Source organism: Meles meles, chromosome 7 (genome assembly GCF_922984935.1).
Source record: "Meles meles chromosome 7, mMelMel3.1 paternal haplotype, whole genome shotgun sequence".
NCBI classification, from domain to species: Eukaryota; Metazoa; Chordata; class Mammalia; order Carnivora; family Mustelidae; genus Meles; species Meles meles.
Window position 1 is genome coordinate 38,262,072 of NC_060072.1, and position 2,723 is coordinate 38,264,794.

The 2,723-nt window shown below is 47.5% G+C and overlaps 1 protein-coding gene across 1 annotated transcript; it reads right to left on the reverse strand.

Annotated features, from left to right (window-relative positions):
* Positions 1-543: 543 nt before the first annotated feature.
* On the reverse strand, positions 544-2,422 carry MYF5 (myogenic factor 5). Its single transcript, XM_046014082.1, has 3 exons — positions 1,922-2,422; positions 1,140-1,215; positions 544-734 (listed from the first exon to the last, which is right to left on the reverse strand). The coding sequence occupies exons 1-3, from the start codon at positions 2,420-2,422 to the stop codon at positions 544-546; spliced, it is 768 nt and encodes a 255-aa protein (XP_045870038.1).
* Positions 2,423-2,723: the final 301 nt, after the last annotated feature.

The window sequence follows — 2,723 nt, forward strand, 5'->3', positions numbered from 1 at the left end:
ATGCATTCCTTATAAGAAAAGATAAAAATATATACCATTAGGCAGTATTGTTATGTGTTTACTTAATACAATATCACTAAAGGGTTAATAGAAAAACAAAAGTTAAATATTTTTAAAGTTTCCTGTAACTGATTTCCGGCTGTTCTAATGTTTTAAAGAAAAAAAAATAAAGATCTAACATCAGACATAATATTTTGATAAGCAATATTTATTAAAAAATATAAGTTAAGCATTGCAACAAGCTACCTTCAATAAATTGCCCCCTATCAGAAAGAATATTATTGGACCTGTATATCTAAAGCAATAAGGAGGTAAAGAAGAAGGAGGAGGAAGTGGAGGAGGAGGAGAAAAGAAATAAAGTATAATCACAATGTTTGGTGACTTTTGAGTTAAATACACTTTCCGTATAAAGTGGCAAGATAATATTTACAAATTTACAACTGAAAGGAAATCTTTATATACAAGTTGTTTGAACTTTTGGGGCTTCCTCCCTCCTGTGTAATAGGCCCTCCTCGTAGAACTCATCTAGACTAGATTTTCAGTTCATAGCACATGATAGATGAGCCTGGAAGTAGAGGCCCCTGGAGTTGCAGGCTGTGAATCCGTGCTGGCAACTGGGGAGAGAGAGGCCGGGTCCTGGAGAGGCAATCCAGGTTGCTCTGAGTTGGTGATTCGATTCACTATGCTGGATAAACAATCCAAGCTGGATAAGGAGCTTTTATCTGTGGCATATACTAAGAATACAAGGAGAAAACCATTAAAAAAAAAATCCCAAATAGAGAGACTTGCTTATGTGGCCTCTTAAACCATAGGTCAGCTAACTTTGACATCCAGAGGTCAGGTGGTCACAGAAAGCCTGTTGTAGAAATTTGCAACAAATATCTAGCAATTCATGGGGGTGAACAGGGAGTGGAGAAGCCCCTTGGTAAAATTTCAAGCAAAAGTGCATATGTGTGCATCTGATAAGGGGATTTTGAACAAAAGATGTGTGCCTGTTTTGCTGCACCAAAACCTCCCCAAAGGAATCCTCTCTTCTATTCCCTTCTCCAGTACAGCCTGGAAAACCAGACTCTGCTTTGACAGGCTGAACTGTGAAGTTGAACTGATTTTGAAATTCCCCTGAAGTCATCAATTCTTACCATTTGGCATATCCGGGCAGTAGATGCTCTCAAAACTGCTGCTTTTTCTGGACCAGACCGGACTGTTACATTCAGGCTATAATACAAGACACCAAGGAAGTTTGTTTTCAGGTCTTGGCAAAAAGATGCTCCAAACTAGGGTGGTGCTGGGCTTGACCGCCAGCTCCATACATTGACCACTCTCAATCACCTTCATTGCCTCGATTTAGGAAGGGATGGACCTCACCAAATTGTAAGGGCACCGAGGTCAATCTCTGTGCTTGAAGAAGAGGAGAGCAGCCGCAAAGGGAAGAGGGTGGGTGGGGGGTGGGGGGTGGAATTCAGCAGCAACGTGCATTGGGTTAACCATGCAAAATGGATTGGAGTAGAAGGAAGCCACACTAATTCAGGGAGAGAATACTTTCCCAGGGCAAAAACACATTAAAACCTGGCAACAATGCGGCAAATGCCCTCCGAAAAGAATGCATCAATGTCCCTTTGCAGTCAGTCCTCAGCAAAGCAGAGATGGGGGGCCATGTGGAGAAAACATGTTATTGATCATTTGCAGTCACCTGTCTCATATGACAACCCTCTCCTACAATGTCCACCTGGAACCTGGGAGGAAGTCAAACTAAAATCCTGTCCAACAGATGTTTCCTAGCAGCTTTCTAATTGTGGCACCCCTTCTCTAGCCCCCCTCCAACTACCAAGCAATAACCACTGAATATCTGGTTGCCACCCCTGGTTTAAATGAGATGTAAGAATTTTTGGAAAAGACTGGGGTGACCAGCACTATCTCTTACCATGCCATCAGAGCAGTTGGAGGTGGGGCTGGTGGGCTCCGAGCAGCTCTGTCCTGGCAGGCTGTAGTAGTTCTCCACCTGCTCCCTCAGCAGCTCCTGCAGGCTCTCGATGTAGCGGATGGCATTCCTGAGGATCTCCACCTTGGGCAGCCTCTGGTTGGGGTTGGTCGTGGTGCACCTCTTGAGCGTCTCGAAAGCCTGGTTGACCTTCTTCAGGCGTCTCCTCTCGCGCATGGTGGCCGCCTTCCGCCGATCCATGGTGGTGGACTTTCTCTTGCATGCTTTGCAAGCCCACATGAGACAGTGGCCAGCCTGGTGGTGGCCTGTAGGGGCTCGCACGTGCTCGTCCTCGTCTGAGCCTTGCAGCTCTGGTTTGTGCGCCCCGAAGGCAGCCCCTCTTGGCTCAAACTCATCCCCGAACCCGCCCTCGGGGGACGGGATGCAGGAGCCCTCATAGAAGTACTCAGAAGGTGAGAACTGGCAGCCGTCCATCATTTCCATCCTTTGCGGTGAAGCAAGTGGTGCACCTGGACAGCAGCGAGAGATACAGGGGAGAGACTGGAGCCTGGCGCCGCTGTGGGCCAGGCAATCCCCGGGCTGAGCTCCCTGGTCGGTTTCTCCGGTAATTAACAAGGGCAAACGCCTGGCGGCCTGGGTCGGGTGTGCTGGGGTTGGGGCTCTTTATATATTCTTGGGGGAGGGAGGCCGGCCCCAGTGGCCAGGCACTATTAGCATATCCCACCACAACCCCCGCAGGGGTTGTCTGGGCAAACCTCCGCCTTTCCTCTAGAGACAATTTGCT